The 17378-nt window shown below is 40.3% G+C and overlaps 1 protein-coding gene across 1 annotated transcript in view; it reads right to left on the reverse strand.

The window, feature by feature from the left end:
- Nucleotides 1-1079: 1079 nt before the first annotated feature.
- trmt1l (tRNA methyltransferase 1-like) overlaps nucleotides 1080-17378 on the reverse strand; it is an 87747-nt gene continuing 71448 nt past the window's right edge. Inside the window, exons 14-16 of the mRNA XM_063064015.1 lie at nucleotides 14832-14915; nucleotides 9793-9919; nucleotides 1080-3044 (exon numbers count right to left, since the gene is read on the reverse strand). Of these exons, the coding sequence (XP_062920085.1) occupies nucleotides 2777-3044; nucleotides 9793-9919; nucleotides 14832-14915 (479 nt within the window). The 3' untranslated portion in view covers nucleotides 1080-2776. The remainder of the gene's footprint in view (nucleotides 3045-9792; nucleotides 9920-14831; nucleotides 14916-17378) is intronic.

Here is a 17378-nt window from a genome sequence, read left to right on the forward strand (position 1 = left end):
AAAACCCACAAAATTAAAGTCAAGCAAGAAGTTTTTTAAAAATATAAATTAAAACAGAAAATTAGAGAAAGACCTAGAGTAGGCAGTAGCAGTGGGGAGCCTGATGAACTGGTGCTTCAGACATAGAAACTGCATATGATCTATTGCTTTTTGTTTAGCAGTGAAAGCTCAGCAACTGGTTTTTACCTTCAGAACTTCCACCTGTTGCTGAACTTGTTTCAGAAACAGTTGTTTTCCTTTAGGTTCCAGTGGTTTTTATTTCCAAGTTTTCACGGGCAACTTGGATTCTCATTTCTAAGGTAATAAAGAAATACTGTATACAAAGATGATCTTTGTTCCTAATTTCCCCATGAGATGGTTATATCAGTTAATAGCTCTCGTGCTGTCGAAATGGTTGTTGTGGTGCATGTGGTAGTGTAGTGTGTGGTGCTCTCCTCTCTCACTTTCAGCTTCCACCGCTGGCTAGCACTCTTGCTAAAATGAGAGCTGAATGTGTAAGTCTCTCCCTGCCAGTACATAACCTCCCCAACAGCAAGCCTCCCTACTGGTGAGACAAGGAAACTGAATTCTGTTCAGACTCAGGCTGAACTACAGAGGATGAGGAGCAGGTCTGGCCCCTGCACAGGTAGCACGCAGGCCCACTGGCGTGTGCACATGCCCTGGTGCTCATGAATCAGATCCCCAGTTACGGGTAAATAGCCCCATTGTCTTGTGGGCAGCTTTGGGACAGACGAAGGCTACGGGAGTAAACCCAGCCAGCAAATCTGGAGTGGAGTCCTAAGGCAGCTGAATGTCATTGAACATCCTTCCAGCAGCTCCTACAGCCAAGCTGGTGGCAAATGTAATGCTTCATAATGCTCCATACCTTCCGCCAAGGCTTGTGACGATGGTCAACCAACCACTTTCTGTAAAATGATAAAATATTTTTATCCTCCTCTCTGCAATAAAACAAGACCCTTTGTTTTCCTTAGCCCAATTTTGCCACACAAAAGAGCAGAATTTTCACAAACTATCAGAAGGATCAACCTTGTGACCTTGAGGAGCAGAAAACAACTACAGATTTCACATTTTTTCTGGTATTCATATTTTATTCACTCTGAGAAAGTTTAACACAAACACAACTGGTATCATGAATTCTCAGCTCTTAATGACAGACAAACACATTAAAGCCCTAACTGGGGAGGCCAATGAGAATTCTAATATCTCACAGAACTGAAAAGAATTCACATCCAGACAGAAAGGTCGATTCACAAATGTACAAAACGTATTCCTCCAGCAACTGAATTCTGAAGCAGGATTTCTTAAGCCTAAAGCTTTGAAGATGGCTGCAAAATTAAAATCTTGCTTTTCAACCAATTTACAAATTTAACAGATAAATAGATCTATACAGTGGTTTCTAGTTAACTGGGCCATCGGTTAATCGGGTCAGCCACTTATTTGAAACAACTCTTAAAGAAGAAAAACTAATTCAGGAAAATAGCTGGGATTCCATTAGTTTATTTGAGACACTATGTTGCTTTAATTGGGACAGGAGACAGTTGCCAAAATTTTTAATTAGTGTCATTCACGTGCGCTTGTGCGGCCATTAAACACTGCACTATACTTAAAGCACAGAGTTTTTAAAATAGCTTCATTTGTATGTGCTTGTGTTCAAAGAGCAGTGATTTTTGTCACTGATAGTTGGCGAGAAATAAGCAGAAGAAAATTTAGAACTGTTTTGCTCACTGCGGTTTCAAGCATTCAGGTGTGGAGAATCGAGAAATGGTTGGGAGTGAATATGAAATGATTTCACTACTTCACTAAGTTAGGATCTATGAAGAATTTAAGGTGTCAACAATCGTCTTGAATGTTATAACGAAAAGGAAGATTTGGGGATGCAATCATTGAAAGAATTGTATGAAGGCAGTCCATTATCTGTACTAGGAGTCTGTGTGGATTTTGTTCTTTTACAGTCAATCTAAAGAATGCGGCAGAGTACACTGGATAAATTCCTTTGTCAATAAATATTAGGAATTAATACAGTCTATAGTTACTTATTTAAATGATACTTTGTCTTTTTTATGTTTTTAACTATTTCCATGAAACTTTGGCTAATTGGGGCATCGCTTAATTTGGCCAAAATGCACTGGTCCTAATGTGTCCTAATTAACCAGAATCCACTGCATATTAAAAAAGAAACTAATTGATTTCTGTGTTTCAGTGTGGATCAACTTCCCTTTTACCTTGAAAATACAAGGTCTAAGTTAGAAGCTTAAAACATTTCCATAGATAGGGTTGGTGTTTACTGGCAGCGCAGTGCTAAATTCCAATAGGAATTTTCTTTTGTGCGATTGCTCGTGGTTTTGAATCATTGCTTAATGAAAAAAAGTAAAATGAAATAATGCAGTGCAATATATTATTTTAAAAAATATTTGAAAGCTTCTTCCATTAAGCCTCAAAACATAAAAATAAACATTCAGTGTAGGTTAAGGATGCCACAACACTGCAATGAAAGTACATAACTGCTACATAGAACCAACAAATTATCTAAAGGGAGAATGACCTCTTTATTATTTGGTATTCAAGGTCAGCTGTACAAATCCATTGATTTATTGGTGAATAATACACTGTGGATTCTTCTTTACAAAGGTTATAATCAGTTTTACAGCGTATTATGCAAATGGCATTAATCTCCCCTATTGATTCTTCATCAATGCAGAATCAAATGACCTGCTGCAAATCCAACCTGGTCAGAGGGCTACAACAGTCAATTTGGTCAATGCAGAGTCAGTAACGTTTATCCAGACTCAGGTTTTACTTCTTCAGCAGGCTGATCCAGTTCAAGTAGCTTTGGAGTTGGATCTTGTGCGGTTTCTGAAAGGGGTTCTGTTGAAGCATGATTCTGAACACCAGGCTGATTGTCAGTGTGTGTTGGCACACTGTATTTCATCAGGATGGCTTTCAGTTGTGCTAAAGTTGCATCCGTGCGAATTCCTGTTGGGTCGAAATGAGTACGACCGACTCGGAAACCAGCTTGTGTGAGGTAGGGCAGAAATTTATTTATCCTGCAGAAACAAGAAAGTTTCTTTAGGAAAATACAAAAAGCAAGGGCAATTCATGAAATAAATGGTCGCAAAGGAACATATCCTGAACAATAGTGCCAGCAATGACATCATCATCATTAAAGAAAAGGGTATTTGCAAATATAAAAGTATTTTCTAAGCTTTTAAGCATTCCCAATGCAAATGATCTTTTTTCTTTTGTCTGCATGAGATTGACATGCAAAAACATAAAATGAATTGCTGTTTTGTTCCTTGAAATTCTGCAAATTACATGTGTGCATACTGCACGAATCTTTCAAAATGCCATTCATGGTTATTCCATTTACTAAAAAGGCTTACTATTCAATCTACACTTCTGATATAGATTGTGAATCCCACATCTATACCAATTAAAAAAAAACTCTTTAATCTTTCAGCAAACCTTGAAGATTGAAAATGATGACTTGGGCACTGTAGATCAGTATCCTAGCTAACACTCAGAAAATGGTGCTAGTTGACAACCTGAATCTATATATCGCTGGGCAGTGATTGACCAATATTTATATACAAGTTAATGTTTCAGATGGAGTGTTCAAAGGACAGCATTACAAAAATTGACTCATAATTCGTGTGTTCAAAGTACATTCAGCTTTTTCCTTAGTTCAATAGTTCAACAATAAAAAAGTTGTTTACTAAACAAAGGGTGCAGATTGAATCATGTACCATCTTTCTCAATAATATATATTTGAGGATTTACAAGGTTATCTTAAAAGTTCAAATATCTCAGCTAATTTTAAAAATAATCTTTAGTTAAGGGTCGTAATGTTTTTTTAAAAATGATATACACAAAGTTGTTCATAATTTCCTGTAACAATTATCCTGAAATAAAATGAGTTTTTGTGTGTGCATCACTAATTTTTGTATTCTTTATTTGAGATACATTCTTGGAAATACTTAGACATGATAGGTGATTTAAATTTTTAATTACTATTTTATTCTGGTAGATATTAAATGGCATGTCTGGGAGGTTGGAAACCTGTGGCCTAGAGGCTGAGGAGTAATAACTCACCATGGTTACAGAGTGAAGTATGTTATTGATTACATTGGACAAAACTATTCTGAAGCTGTGGGAAAGGCCAGAATCTCACTGGAGGGATACAATCAGAGAGCAGTGGGAGGCAACAACGTGTTTCAGGACTACTCTTAAAACATTACAAATGATACATCTTTATTAGAATGAATAAAAAAAAAATCCATGTCCTGAGGAGATGTACTTGAAGCAGTCGAGAAGGGAGCATTTCTTAAAATGAAATATTGGCTAAAATATGGAAATATTGCAGTTAGTGGGATGAAGTGAAGCGTAACATGTGACTGAGTGACTGTCATGAGGGTAAAAGGGGTTAAACACCCTGTGGCCATCCCCCCCAAAAGCAGCTATACCACTTTGGATACTGTTTGGGGGGGGGGGTGTGGAGGAGGAAAGTCAAAACATTCAGGATTCTGGCACTGAGCCTGGCTTTGTGGCTCAGAAGGGAAGGGGGGAGAAGAGACAAACTGTGGTGATAAGGGGGAGTTGTTAGGGGAACAGAAAGGAGGTTCTGTGGACGAGAATGAGATTCCTGTATGGTACGTCGCCTCCCAGGTGCCAGGGTCTGGGACATTTTGGATCGAATCCTTGGTCCATATGGGTATCTATGACAGCGGTAGGAAGAGGGACGAGGTTCTGCAAAGTGAGTTCAGGGAGTTGGGTGTTAAGTTAAAGGACAGGACCTCCAGGGTTGTGATCTCAGGATTGTAACCCGTGCCATGTGCTAGTGAGACCAGAAATAGGAAGATCACACAGTTTAACACATGGCTAAGGAGTTGGTGTAGGAGGGAGGGCATCAGATTGATCAGATTGCTGGATCCTTGTGCTCTCTTCCAGGGAAGGTGCGACCTGTATAGAAGAGACAGTTTGAATCTAAACTGGATGGGGCCTAGTATCCTAGTGGGAAGGTTTGCTAGTACCACACAGGAGGTGGGGGTGGGTTATATTGTAGTTGCAGGGGGAAAGGGAACTAGAGCACCAGAAGAGATAGTGGAGTGGTTGTGGAGACAGATGTTGCTAAGACCTCAGACAAAGTCAGGAATCAATAGGTTGAGCATGATGAGACTAATCTTCTGAGTTGTGTATATTTCAGTGGAAGGAGTGTTGTAGGAAAGATAGATAGCTGAGGGCATGGATTAACACATGGAATTACAACTTTGTAGCCATTTTTGAGACTTGGATGCAGGATGGGCAGGACTGTCAGCTCAGTGTTCCGGGGTTCCGTTGTTTAAGACATGATAGAATGGAATGGAATGGAAGGGGTGGTGTTACTAGTCAGGGAAAATGTCATGGTAGTGCTAAGTCAAGACATACTGGAGAACTTGTCACTGAGGCTGTATGGATGGAACTGAGGAATAAGAAAGGTTTGACTATGTTAGTGAGGCTATATTACAGACTATCCAACAGTCCACAGGATTGAGAGCAACAAATTTGCAGAGAGATTGCAAATTGTTGCAAAAAACATAAGGTTGTGATAGTAGGTGATTTTAACTTTCACATATTGACTGGGACTCCTAGACTGTAAAAGGACGAGATGGGATAGAGTTGGTCAAATGTGCTCAGGAAAGTTTTCTCAATCAGTACATAGAAAATCCAATGAGAGAGTGTGCAATACTGGATCTATTAGGAATGAGACGGGGTGACAGAAGCTTGTGCAGGGGAACACTTTGCATCAAGTGATCATAATGCCATTAGTTTCAAGGTAGTTATGGAAATGGATAGGTCTGATCTTCAGGTTGGAGATTCTAAATTGGAGAAAGGCTAATTTTGATGGTATCAGAAAGGATCTGACAACTGTGGACTGGGACAGGGTGTTTTCTGGCAAAGGTGTAATTGATAAGTGGGAGGACTTCAGAAGTGAAATTTTGAGAGTAGAAAGCTTGTATGTGCTTGTCAAAACAAAAGTCAAGGATAACAGGGTTAGGGAACCTTGGTTTTTGAGGGATACTAAAACCCTGGTTAAGAAAAAAAATGGAGGTGTAGAGCAGGTATAAGCAGATAGGAATGAATGTGATGCTTATGGAGTACTGCATAAGAAATGCAAGAGAACACATCAGAAAGAAATCGGGGGGCTAAAAGAAGGCATGAGGTTGCTCTACCAGACAAGGTGAAGGAGAATCCTAATGGCTTCTACATATATGTTAACAGCAGAAGGACTGCAAGGGACAAAATTGGTCTTCTGGAATGTCAGAATAGTAAATCATGCATTGAGACAAAAGAAATGGGGGACACCTTAAATGGATTTTTGCATCTATACTAACTTAGGAGATGCTCACAGAGTCTATAGAAGTGAGAAAGCAGGAGCAAGGTCAAGGACCCTACACAGATGACAGAGGAGGAGATGTTTGTTGCCTTGAGGCAAATCAGTGTGGACGAATCCCCAGGGCCTGACAAGGTGTCCCCTTGGACCCTGTGGGAGGCAAGTGCAGAAATTGCAGGGACCCTTGCAGAGATAGTTAAATCATTCTTAGTGACAGGTGAGGTTCTAAAGGATTGGAGGACAGCTAATGTTGTCCTGCCGTTTAAGAAAGGCTCTAAGGATAAACCAGGAGCTTTAAGTCCAGTGAGTCTGACATCAGTAGTGGGAAAGCTATTGGAAGCCATTCTAAGGGATTGGATATATGAGTATTTGGATGGACAGGGATAGTTAGCATGGCTTTGTGCATTGTAGGTTGTGCCTGACCAATTTTATAGAGATTTTTTTGAGGAAGTTACCAGGAAAGTTGATGAAGGCAAGACAGTGGATGTTGTCTACATGGACTTTAGCAAGGCATTTGACAAGGTCCCACATGGGAGGTCGGTCAAGAAGGTTCAGTTGCTCGGCATTCAAGATGAGGTAGTGAATTGAAGTAAACATTGGCTTTGCAGGTAAGGTGGAGTGGCTCTGTTGGTAAAAAATGAAGTCAAATCCTTAGAAAGATGGCATAGGATCAGAAGATGTAGAATCCTTGTGGGAAAAGTTAAGAAACTGCAAGGGTAAAAGGACCCTGATGGGAGCCATATACAAGCTTCTGTACAGTAGCCAAGATGAGGGATACAATTTTCAACACGAAATAGAAAAGGTTTTTAATAAAGGCAATGTTATGATAGTCATTGGCTGATTTCAATATGCAGGTAGATTGGGAAAATCAGGTTGGTGCTGGATCCCAAGAGAGGATAATTTGAAGAATGCCTCTGTGATGGCTTTTTAGAGCAGCTTGTGATTGAGCCCAGTAGGAGAAAGACAATTCTGGATTGGTTGTTGTGTAATGAACCAGAATTTGATCAGGGAACTTAGGGTAAAGGAACACTTGAGAGGCAGATATCGTAATATGATGGAATTCACGCTGCATTTTGAAAGGGCGAAGATGAAGTCAGATTACATTGGAGTAAAGGGAATTACAGAGGCATTCGAAAAGTGCTGGCCAAAGCTGACTGGAGTGGACATTTGCTGGGAAAACGGGAAAACAGCAAAACAGCAATTGCTGGAGTTTCTGGAGGCAATTCAGAAGACACAGGATAAATACATCCCAAAGATGAAGAAGTATTCTAAAGAGATGATTGGGAAGTTAGAGGATTGGGAAGGATTTAAAAAGCAACAGAAGACAACTAAAAAAATATACAAGTAGTAAAAAGATGAAATGGTAAGATAGCCGAAAATATCATAGGAGATACCAAAGGTTTTTTTGGATATGTAAAGAGCAAAATAGAGGTGAGAGTGGATATTGGACCACTGGAAAAAGACACTGCAGAAGAGGTAATAGAAGGTAAAAAGAACATAGCAGATAAACTTACTAAGTATTTTTCATCAGTCTTCACTGTGGAAAATGCTAGCAATATGGCAGAAATTCACGATTGTCAGGGAGCAGAAGTGAGTGTAGTTGCCACTATTAAGGAGAAGGTGCTTGGGATCTACCAATGCAGATTGGTCACCTGGACCAGACGGTCTAGACCCCAGGGTTCAAAAGGAGATAGCTGAAGAGATGGTGGAAGCATTAGTAATGATCTTGCAAGTATCACTAGATTCTGGAAAATTGCAAATGTCACTCCATTCTTTAAGAAGTGAGGTTGGAAAAAAGAAATAAATTATAGGCCAGTTATCCTGACTGCAGTGGTTGGAACGATGTTGGAGTCCATTATTAAGGACTTGGTTTCGGCATACTTGGAGGTGCATGATAAAGTACGTCAAAGTCAGCATGGTTTCCTTGAAGGGAAATCTTGCCTGACAAATCTATTGGAATTCTTTGAAGAAATAACAGGCAGGATAGATAAAGGAGAGTCAGTGGATGTTGTTTACTTGGAGTTTTAGAAGGCCTTTGTAAGGTGCTGCACATGAGACTGTTTAACTAGATAGAAGTCAATGGTATTATAGAAAAGATAGAAAATACAAGGAAGATTTGCTAATCGGTAGGAGGCAAAGAGTGGGAATAAAGGCAGCTTATTCAGGTGAGCTGGTGTTCTGCAGGGATCGGTCTTGGGGCTGCTTCTTTTCACATTATATGTCAACGACCTGGAGGATGGAATTGATGGCTTGGTGGCCAAGTTTGCAGACGATACAAAGATAGGTGGAGGGGCAGATTGGGAGAATAGGCAAAGATGTGGCAGATGGAAATTAGTGTATGGAACTGTATGGTTGTGCACTTTGGTAGAGGGAATGAACCTGTAGATTATTTTCTAAATGGAGGGCAATTTCAAAAATCAGAGGTACAAAAGGACTTGGGAGTACTGTGCAGGATTCCCTAAACAAGTTGAGTCGGAGGCAAGGAAGTCAAAAGCAGTATTAGCATTTATTTCAAGAGGACTAGAATAAAAGAGCAAGGATATGATGCCAAGGCTTTATAACACATTGATCAGACCGTACTTGAGAGTATTGTTAGTAGTTTTGGACCTCTTATCTCAGAAGAGATGTGCTGAGATTGGAGAGGGTCCAGTCAAGGTTCACAAGAATGATTCCGCCTCTACTCTCTGGTTTAGAAGAATTGGGGCGGGGGAAGAATCTCTTTGAAGCCTTTTGAATATTGAAGGCCTTGACAGAGTGGATGTGGAAAGGATGTTTCCTATAGTGGGTGCAAATAGGACCAGAGGGCACATTCCCTGATTAGAGGGACATCCATTCAGAACAGAGATGAGAAGGAATTTCTTTAGCCAGAGAGTGGTGAATCTGCAGAATTCATTGCCATGGATGGCTGTGGAGACCAAGTCATTGAGTATATTTAAAGCAGAGCTTGAAAAGTTCTTGGTTAATCAGAGTATCAAAGGTTATGGGATGAAGGCAGGAGAATGGGGTTGAGAGAGATAATAAATCAACCTTGATGGAATGGCGGATTAGACACTCAGAGCCAAGTGGTCTAATTTAGGTCCTTTGTCTTGTGGCCCTATGGTCAAAAAAGAAAATTCTAAAAGCACATTAAAAATAAATAGACCACATTTCAATTTATTGTTAGTGGCATAGCATTCAGTCAAATAAAATGTAAAATCCATTTTGAATATGTTCGCAATATAATCACACATGATAAATTTTTTTTAGAATGACTATCTGAGCAAAGTGCTGCATTGCTAGACTCCAAAAAAGGGACATTAATCTTTAAAGAAAGCCAATACACCTGAATACAGTTGATGTTATGAGCAGCTGCAAAGCAAGCATTACATTAAGTTGAGTGATTTTGGGAAAAAGTGCAGAGATAGAAAGAGAACTTCAATTCTTACTTTGGGATGTTCATTCCTCGAATACTGTGCCTATGGATACTGTAGTAGAATGGTGGATGCTCTGCAGGAATATCTCCTTTCTGACGTTTAGTTGCATTTCCAGGCACTTCAATGGCCTTCCGCTTCTCTGCGAAAATGGAAAATGAACATAGGAACTGAAGAAACTGAAGCATGTGATGGTTGTGTGGCCTTTCAAAGCCTTCTCAGCCAAAGATCATGGCTAATTTCATTCTCTGGTCTTCTCCTATTTCCCGTCTGGTTCTCATAACCCTCAACTTCTCCCAAGTCCAAGAATCTCTCTATGCACCCAGTACCTTCTGCACGACAAAATTCCACACATGTTCTAAGAAGTTCTCCTCATTTGTTTAAAGTGTCTGTCCATCACTCTTGATCATGTTTTTTAAGTTCTGAAGGCACCAAGGGAGATACGTATCTGGGAAATGCCTTCATTACATCTAACCTGTTCTCAAATCTTATGTTTCATTGAGCTCACCTTTCTTTCTGTGGGCCTTCAGAGTTTCGAACCATTCATTGTACAGACAGCTAACAGAACATGAGCAATGTAACACTAAAGCAAAGCACTCCTGTTATTTACGCAGGGTACAGACCTAATTAGTTCAACAAATTTCACTTTTTAAACTGAGTCTTAACAAACTTGGGTTGTTTTCTCTGTATTGATGGAGGCTGAGAGGAGATCTGATAGATGTTTATAAGTTTATCATAGATAAAATAGACAGCCAGTACTTTTTTTTGTTCTCCCCAGGGCTGTATTGTCTAATACCAGAGGTCACACATTTGCATTTTAGGTGAGAGAGGGTAAGTTCAAAAGAAATGTATGGGGCAAAAGATGTTTTTTTAAAACAGAGTGGTGGGTGCCTGGAATATGCCTCCTGGGGCAAATACAACAGAGGTGTTCGAAAGGTTCTGAGATAGGCACATCGACAGTGATGAAATGCTTTGAGAGGTTGGTTATAACTAGACTGAACTCCTGCCTCTGCAAAGAGCTGGACCCACTGCAATTTGCCTATTGCCACAATAGGTCAACGGCAGACACAATCTCAATGGCTCTCCACATGGCTTTAGACTACCTGGACAACACAAACACCTATGTCAAGATGCTGTTCATCGACTATAGCTCAGCATTTAATACCATCATTCCCACAATCCTGATTGAGAAGTTGCAGAAACTGGGCCTCTGTACCTCCCTCTGCAATTGGATCCTCGACTTCCTAACGGGAAGACCACAATCTGTGCAGACTGGTGATAACATACCCTCCTCACTGACGATCAACACTGGCGCACCTCAGGGGTGTGTGATTAGCCCACTCCTCTACTCTCTATATACACATGACTGTGTGGCTAGGCATAGCTCAAATACCATCTATACATTTGCTGATGATCTAACCATTATTGGTAGCATCTCAGGTGATGACGAGAGGGTGTACAGGAGTGAGAAAGGCCAACTAGTGGAGTGGTGCCGTAGCAACAACCTGGCACTCAACATCAGTAAGACGGAAGAGCTGATTGTGGACTTCAGGAAGTGCAAGATGAAGGAACACATACCAATCCTCATAGAGGGATCAGAAGTGGAGAGAGTGAGCAGTTTCAAGTACCTGGGTATCAAGATCTCTGAGGATCTAACCTGGTCCCAACATATTGCTGTAGTTATAAAGAAGGCAAGACAGCGGCTATACTTTATTAGGAGTTTGAAGAGATTTGGCATGTCAACAAATACACTCAAAAACTTCTATAGTTGTACCATGGAGAGCATTCTGACAGGCTGAATGGAGGGGCTACTGCACAGGATCGAAAGAAGCTGCAGTAGGTTGTAAATCTAGTCAGCTCCATCTTGGGCACTGGTCTACAGCGTACCCAGGACATCTTTAGGAAGCGGTGTCTCAGAAAGGCAGTGTCCATTATTAAGGTCCTCCAGTGCCCAGGGGTGTGCCCTTTTCTCACTGTTACCATCATGTAGGAGGTACAGAAGCCTGAAGGCATATGCTCAGTGATTCAGGAACAGCTTCCTCCCCTCTGCCATCTGATTTCTAAATGGACGTCGAATCTTTGGACACTACCTCACTTTTTAAAAAAATATACAGTATTTCTGTTTTTGCACTTTTAAAAAATCTATTCAATATACGTAACTGATTTACTTGTTTATTTATTATTATTTTTTATTTTATTTTTTTTTCTCTCTGCTAGATTATGTATTGCATTGAACTGCTGCTGCTAAGTTAACAGATTTCACGTCACATGCCAGTGATAATAAACCTGATTCTGAGGAAATGGAAGGATATGGACATTGTGCAGATAAACGGGATTAGGTTATCGGGTATTTAATTACTAGCTTAATTAGTTTGGCACAGTATATTGTTCTATGTTTGATATCTTACATTTTATAATGACAGCCTTTCCAACCTCACAATTATAAATTGAAATAAAATTAATAAGTCACCATCTTGAATCTTATATATATTTTGCAGTATTTGCCTTTTTGTTGGCTACATGGAAATGTCCAAGTTCCAAGCCTACAGTAATAACACTTCCCAACTCTTTCTCTGCTACACTGATGACGGCATTGGTGCTATTTCATGCACCTATGCTGAGCTCGTCAATTTCATCAACTTCTACTTTGCCCTCAAATTTACTTGGTCCATCTCTAACACCTCTCTCCACTTTCCTGATTTCTTTGTATCCATCTCTGGAGAAAAATTAACCACCAATCTTTTTACAAACCCACTGAGACCCACAGTTACCCTGACTATACCTTATCCTACCCGGTCACTTGTAAAAATGGTATTCCCTTCTCAGTTTCTTCACTGCCTCTGTTTCCATGATGACTCTTTCCATTCCATATCATCTGAGATGTTGTCTTCGAAATCAGAATCATGTGTGGTGAAATTTAACTTTATTCAGACAACAGGGTTTCCCTTCCACCAGTATTGATGCTGCCCTCAGCCATACCTCCTCCATTTCCTGCATGTCTGACCTCACCCCAGACACCCCCTCCCCAACTTTACAAGGATAGGGCTCCCCCCTTCCTCATCTACATCTCTTCAGGAGCCTTTGCAACCAACACATTATTCTCTGTGACATGCCATTCCCAATGGGATCCCACTACCAAGCACAATTCCCTACCCCACTCTCCGCAGGGATTTCTCTCTCCATGACTATTAGAAGAGGAGACCCTACAGACAGAGAATGCTTTAGTTATCATCTTTCAAAATTCTATAAATCCTGGAATGGTTCCTTCATATTGGAGGGTCGCTGACTTCTGTGAGAGGAAAAAATGAGTGAATGTAAGGGAAAAGAATGTGATATTCCAGGGACATAGGAAATAATAATACTGAGCAAAGACGACACAAACGATGACAGAGAAGTCACTTTGAGGATATATCCAGTGAAATAGGTGAGGGAAAAGTCAGTGGATGTGGAGAGTTTGACTTTTCAGAAGACTTGTCCAGAGGAAGCTGGTGAACACAGATGGAAACTGAAACATTTAATATTTTGCAGGTCAATGGGACCAGGCAGATTAATAGCTTGGGATGGATCAGATGGGTTGATGGACCTGTACCTGTGCAGTAATGCTCTAGGACGATGACTCTGTAACCACTTAGTCCGCCCATCCTGCCCCAGCCTACTTCATCATCTGTCCATACTGATGGACACCTGCCTTTCCTGACACTTATCCCTGCAACCCAGCTAAGTGCTACACCTTCCCAGTGGCCACACATTTCAATTCCACTTCCCATGTCTGTCTATGGCCTCCTCTAGTGTTACAATGAGGCCAGACGCAGGTTGGAGGAGCAACTCCTCATATTCTGTCTTGGTTGTTTCCAGTGTGACACATGAACGTCATGAATTTTTCTAACTTCCAGTAATCGTTCCCCTCCGTTCCTCTCCCGCCCCCCACTGTTTTCTCTTATTCTTGTGGTTCTCTTACCCTTTCTCTTTGCCTCCCCTACCCTCATGACCTGCCCATCATCTCCCACTGGTTCCCCACCTCTCCTCCTTTATTTCATGGTCCACTGAACTCTTCTATCGATCCCTTCTTCTTATTCAGTCTTTTGTCTCTTTAACCTATCACTTCCTAGATTCTCACATAATTTCCTTTCACCCCCCCCCACACACCTGTCTTCCCCTTCTCACCTACCACCCCCTTGCTTGTGCTCCTGCCCTCCCCTACCTTTTTATTCTGACTTCTGCTCCCTGCCTTTCCTGTCCTGTTGAAGAGTTTCAGCCCAAAATGTTAACTGTTTATTTCTCTCCATAGCTGCTGTCTGGCCTGCTGAGTTCCTCCAGTTTTTTGTGTGTGTTACTCATGATTGCCAGCAACTGCAGAATCTCTTGCAACTTCTAACCTGTTGTTATAAGACTACTGATCGGTCCTTTAGTATGATAAGATGGACTCTTCCACGTTAAGGCCTTTGACTTTACTGCCCACCTGCACTGCACTTTCCCTTTAACTGCAACAATTTATTCCATATTCTGAATTTGTTGCAATGAACTCATCTGTATAGACAAGACTGTCCACTAAACTTCAGTACACGTGACGATAATAAATTTACTTAGGTATAATGAACGACGGGGCAATGACTAATCTTAGCTTATCTATTCAAGAAAAGGAAGCCACACCACTCCATTTAAGTGGTCCAGTGCTTTCCCCACACCACTGGTCATATGGTGTAGAAATGCTAAAATCCTTCTTGACATCATTCAAAATTATAATCTCTCAGTACTCCTGTCTATTTTATTCTAAATGATGTTTGCTGTTCCATACAGCATAGTATTATAACCATAATCCATGAGAGCTAAGGAGTCTCAGTATGTTTTATAAAACGTTGTAGCTCAGTTCTCTGATACTAGAGATCAATCTCAATTTTTGTGTTTAGACTGAATCCAGGATTTCTGTATGTCTTTTTAGCAAGATAACCCAAATTTCATAATATTCAGAGCATGAAATAAATGGAGAAGCAGATGATGTATGCCATTAGCATCATCTTGTCATGGAAATCTTACTCGATAAAATGATTTCTTACCTTGTCCAGAAAATGATGTTGAACTTGTCTCCTCAGCTCCAGATTTATGAGAGGTCAAGGTTTTAATAACAACTCCACTTTCCTCTGTGGGCAAAAAACACAATGGGAGTCAACGACTTGTTTTAAAACCATTTTTGTCACATATTTCTCCTATATTAATAGGCTTACCACCTTGGTGCCCACTGGGGGTTGCATAGTGTGACATCCCCTAACTGATCAAATCTGCTGCACTAACCAAACAGCTTAAACTGATTAGGCACATATGATTTCTAGTCATTGTTAGATAAGTGGCAGCCAATTTGCACACACCAATTTCCACAAACAGTAATGTGATGATGACCAGATAAACAATTACTTTGTATTGTATCATGGATAAATAACTGGTATACTGGGGATAACGGCCCTGTTTTAGAATGATGGATTTTCTTATACCCCCCTTCCATTAAACACCAAAGGTCCTTAATGTGAAAAGTAAGATATCCGAGAGCCCGGCATTCTGTCTGTACACAGCTGGCACTTTGATACAGACTTCTATGCTCACCTTTTGAGCAGGGCTTTTACCTCAGGAGCAGGAATTCTACCAACTGAACCATGACCAAAAAAGTGTCGTAAAGAGTGGAGCACCAAACAGAACCCTCGCACTGTACAATGCCATTGCCAGATCTCATACGACTAGTAAGTTCATAGCATTATGACACTGAAAAAAAAGTCCTTCCTCATTGTTGTGTGTATGCTGGCGATCTTCAATTGCCATGATAAAAATGGACAGCCTATTTGACCATATTAATTTTATTGGCATTAATAAAATCTCCATACCTGCCTTACAGAGCAAATGATTAACTTTAGGAAGAAAGTTAAAATTTGACACAATGGATTTCAGAGGACCTATGTCTCTTGCACACAGGTCACTGAAAGTCAACATGCAGGTTCAGCAAACAATTTGGAAACCAAGCTATATGTTGCTCTTTACTACATGAGGATTCAAGTAGCATTATACCAGCGCCTTGTTCCAGTTATATAAACTTGTGGAAAGTGGTGTATGGGTCCATTCAAAGAGAAATATGCTTGTAATAAAAGGACTGCAGACTGATTCCTGGAAATGGCAGGTTTGTTGAGCAAGAACAGATTAAGCAGACTAGCAACAATAGATACCTTGAGTTTAGAGGAATGAGTGGCAACCTCATTGAAACACTAAAAAAAACATGAGGCACAGAGTTGATATTTTCCAGGGCTGGCATGTCTAGAACTGAAATAAGGCCTCAAGATTCTGGACTGATGAGCATAAATATCTTGAGAAGATATTGAATCTTTGAAATTCTCTATTTCACGGGGCTGTGGAAGCTTACTTGCTGAATATATTTGGAATAGAAATTGATTGTTCTTTAGATAAAGGAAATCGGGGCTATGGGGGTCAGTTGACTAGATGGCACGGGGGTAATAGATCAACCATGATATTACTGAATAGCAGAACAAGCCAGACGTCTCTCCTATTTCTTGTGCTCTTGTATAAACTAAAATGGCTATGGAATAATGGTCAATTCAGCATCCAGCCTGGCTGTACACTGAGGAAGGCATCAAAGAAAAAAATATACTCTATGCCTGAATTGGCACCATTATAATATCCTTTATTTCTTTGAGGGTCAACATAACCCTAAACAAGAAATAATTTTTGAGGATGATTTCAAAATGTAAAGGCAAACTCGGACTGAGTCTTCTATTAGAGTCCCCCCTTCTCCAGCCCTGTATCACTTTCACCAATCAGCTTCCCAGCTCCCTACTTCATCCCTCCCCCTCCCAGTTTCACCTATCACCTTGTGTTTTTCTCTCCCCTTCCCACAACTTTACATACAACTACATATCTTTTTCTCTTAGCCCTGCCGAAGGGTCTCAGGCCGAAACGTCGACTGCATTTCTGCCCCCATAGATGTTGCCTGACCCGCTGAGTTCCTCCAGCATTTTGTGTGTGTTGCAACATCTCTGGAGTTAGCAGAGGGATATGCTGCTTATTTCTGGATGTTCTAATTGTATGATGGAATCTTTTATAACAAGATGTTTCTTTAGAAAGCCAGTATCTGCAACAATGAAGCTGTTTCATTGTACTGTTGAAGTGTCTCTTTTAGACCACGTGCCCAAAAACCTGCAGTTGGTTTGAACCTGGAAGATGTTGTAAAAGAATCACCTTGCCGCGGCAGAACTGCGATAGAACAGGTGTTGGTCTGGCAATAGCTGAGCTAAAACAAGGCTAGACGTTTCCCATAAAAAAAGGAAGAAAGGATTATATCGATACAAAATCTAAAAATATATGTGACATTGAGTAAAATTAAACTGGAAGAAAAAATATACCATCAAATGCATCAAGAAAATGAAAGGAATGTATAATTTCTCATTTAAATTCTATCTCAAATTCTATGCTGATATTGGGATTGGTAAAATGAAACTTTTAGGGTATCATGTAGTGTAAGATATTAAATAAGGCTGTCACTGACCTTTGTGCTATTTATACACAATGGGAAGGCCAATATAGAAGTAATTCTGAACTCAAAGACA

This window comes from Mobula hypostoma, chromosome 12 (genome assembly GCF_963921235.1).
Source record: "Mobula hypostoma chromosome 12, sMobHyp1.1, whole genome shotgun sequence".
Lineage (NCBI taxonomy): Eukaryota > Metazoa > Chordata > Chondrichthyes > Myliobatiformes > Myliobatidae > Mobula > Mobula hypostoma.